The sequence below is a fragment of the Bidens hawaiensis genome, unplaced genomic scaffold (assembly GCF_021521415.1).
Source record: "Bidens hawaiensis isolate Kalapana, Puna unplaced genomic scaffold, B.hawaiensis_p1.1 tig00071665_1, whole genome shotgun sequence".
Lineage (NCBI taxonomy): Eukaryota > Viridiplantae > Streptophyta > Magnoliopsida > Asterales > Asteraceae > Bidens > Bidens hawaiensis.
The window spans coordinates 11,057-13,910 of record NW_027502539.1 but is presented as its reverse complement, the minus strand read 5'-3'; the positions used below and the strand labels follow the sequence as shown (position 1 = coordinate 13,910).

At 39.9% G+C, this 2,854-nt stretch overlaps 1 protein-coding gene across 1 annotated transcript; it reads left to right on the top strand.

Moving 5' to 3' along the window:
- Positions 1–433: 433 nt before the first annotated feature.
- Positions 434–1,537, top strand: LOC143605844 (uncharacterized). The gene is made up of 2 exons (XM_077081819.1): positions 434–707; positions 882–1,537. The coding sequence occupies exons 1-2, from the start codon at positions 434–436 to the stop codon at positions 1,535–1,537; spliced, it is 930 nt and encodes a 309-aa protein (XP_076937934.1).
- The last annotated feature ends 1,317 nt before the right edge of the window (positions 1,538–2,854 follow it).

Genomic DNA, 2,854 nt, shown 5'->3' with positions numbered 1-2,854 from the left:
ACCGGGACCAGGGCCTTACAAGTTTGTATCAGAGAAAAGTTCGAGAGATTTAAGCATATTACATGCTTAGACTCGAACAGAGAATGGGTTTAAAGTAGGAAAAAGAAAGAAGATGCCAGTTCAAGATAGCCATGTGTCACTCAAGCAAGCTCAGTAAAGGTAAAGTGTATGGTTAAATAATAATGTGAAGTGATGTTAGCTTAATTGCTAAAGAAAGAATATGTGTATGTTAGGGATATGATAAAGTGACTATTTGATTGATTAATTATTTAAAAGTATAACTTAGCACAAATAGACTCATAAAGGGAAGTGTATACGACACATAAAGTAACATGATCAGCTAATCGCAGCTGACCATTGTTATTACCAGTTTACCTTACTATCCTTGTACTAAATAGTTCCTTGAGTGATGACGTTTGTGTTTCCTTATAGAATGGTTGGAGCTAGGGAAGTCGTTGGAATAGGAGCTCGCACTGAATGTCATGGCAGGCCGGGTGTTGTCCGACAACCTTCGGTAGAATCAGCTTCTAACACAAGGGAGGAAGGAAGTGCAGCTAGACAGAATCCGAGCAACAATGAAGGGTATCAACTTGACCTTGCTATTCAATCAGCCATTGTTCAAGCTGTAGCCGCTGTTATAAAGAACTTGACTCCTAAAGGGTCTGCTAGAAGCCATGGAAGAACTGCTGAGAGGTCCGGAGAGAATGGTAAGAAAGATGACGAAAGAGAGAAAGGTGACTCGAGTGAGGTCAGATCTGTGAAGGTTGATGCAAGAAAAAGAGGAAGAGGTGGGTGCAACTACAAATCGTTCAAGGGATGTGACCCACCGAAGTTAACTGGCTTGGAAGACGCGACAGCTACTCTCCGATGGATAAACGCAGTGGACAAGGTTATTCGAATTAGCGAGTGCCGTCCAAATCAAGCGGTGGGTTATGTCACACAATCGTTTGGCGATGAGGCTATGTTCTGGTGGGAGACAGTGGAGCAGAGGAAGACCCGAGAACAGATTAAAGCTATGAAGTGGGATGACCTAAAGGAGTTGGTGATGAAATGTTTTTGTGCTGATGCCGAGTTTGAGAGAGCTGAGCTGAAATTTTTGAATCTTAAGACAGGAAAAATGACACACCGTGAAAACACCACTGAGTTCAACCTTATGTCTAGGTTGGTTCCCAATATGGTTAATACTGAAGCAAAGAGGATCAAGTGCTACATCAGGGGACTACCGCAAAGTTTCCGAACATTGGTTAGGGCTAATAAACCCGCAACATTTTATTCAGCCGTGGAATTGGCCGAGATTGTTTATGATGACCTTGCCACCAGTGAAGGGGGGAAGGTTGAAACAAAGAAAAAGAACCCAACCCCAAAACCAGATGAAGCTAATGAGGAGAATCCCCTTAAGAAAAAGGCAAGGAAGGATGAGTTCCTGGTCTGTGGAAAATGTGGAAAGAAACACTCGGGAGAATGCATAATGGGATTAGGTGTGTGCTTCAGGTGTGGAGAAGCAAGAAATTCCTCCTGGGAGTGTAGGGACACCTAGCAAGGGACTGCAAGAAGCCGAAAGAAGGACGCGAAGCAGAGAAGAATGCTTGAGGTTTAATAGTTTCCTCCGTATGATTAGAAAAGACCACTCAAGAAGGCTAGTTGCTAGTTATAAGTTTTAAATCTATGTGTAATTTATTAATGACTCAATGCGTGTTGTTTTATATTGAAGTTTAGACTGGTGTTTATTAATTATGATATGAATTGTCTTGAATGCATGTTGGTTGTGATAAATAGTTGTGTTGTAATAAAGTGTCATCTTAGGCATTAGCATTTATATAATATGAAACAAAGCCCCTTGGAAGGACAAGACGAGACTTGGTACATCGAGGGCCTCACGGACAAGCTACGTTAATAGCTAAAACACATGAACATCACTCGGTGACTGCAAAGTCAAGAGTAAGAAGGATAGCCCAGAAAGCAAAGACGATTCAATAAAGTGCGTAAACATAGGAAGTGTTTTTTTACAAGGAATAAGCTAGGTTTCGGAGACGAAACCTCTTGAAGGAGGGAAGACTTGTAACATCCCGAAATATCTAGAATAATATTTAATTATTTATGGCGTAATGGTTTACTCGGATTAATAGAGAAATAATAAAAGAATAAAATAATAAAGATGGAAGGATAAGTAGGCTATTAGGTGGAAATTAATTATGGACCAAAAAGGAAAGATGGGCCTTAGTTTCATCGGAGTACAAATACCCTTACAGACCCTAATCCTTTCCATTTCTGTCAATCTCTACACCAAAGCCTCCTTACACACTCAAAACACACACACATACACTCCCATATACAGTCGCAAGTAAGGAAGGAGACCCGAGACCAAACGAGCTTTGATTCTCGATAGATCTTGGACATACAAGCAAGATACAAGGTTATTGTTCGTAACCGAAGCTAACAGTAGCCTAAAAACGAGTAAAGGTACGTTCTTTATCTTAAAGATTACGTTTTTATAAACGGTTTGCCATGAGACTTAACCCGAGAGAAGATCGGGTGTGGATGGTTTATAAAGTTACAAAGTTGGTGTTTAAAATATACTTAACGAACTCATGGTTGTATACGGATCATAAATAAACCCTAGACCTAGCCTTTGAACGTTTTAAACCATAAAGGTCCAAGATTTATGGTTACATGTTCAAGTCTTGGCCGAAAACGGTTAGGGAAACATTTATGGGTTGATACCAAACCATAATAGGGTGTTAAGGTCCCAAGATAATGATATTGGTAATAAACGAACCAAATTCCTACAGCTCATTCAATTACATTATTAAATTCGAATACAACTTATACTCGCATACAATAAAGATTTCGAATA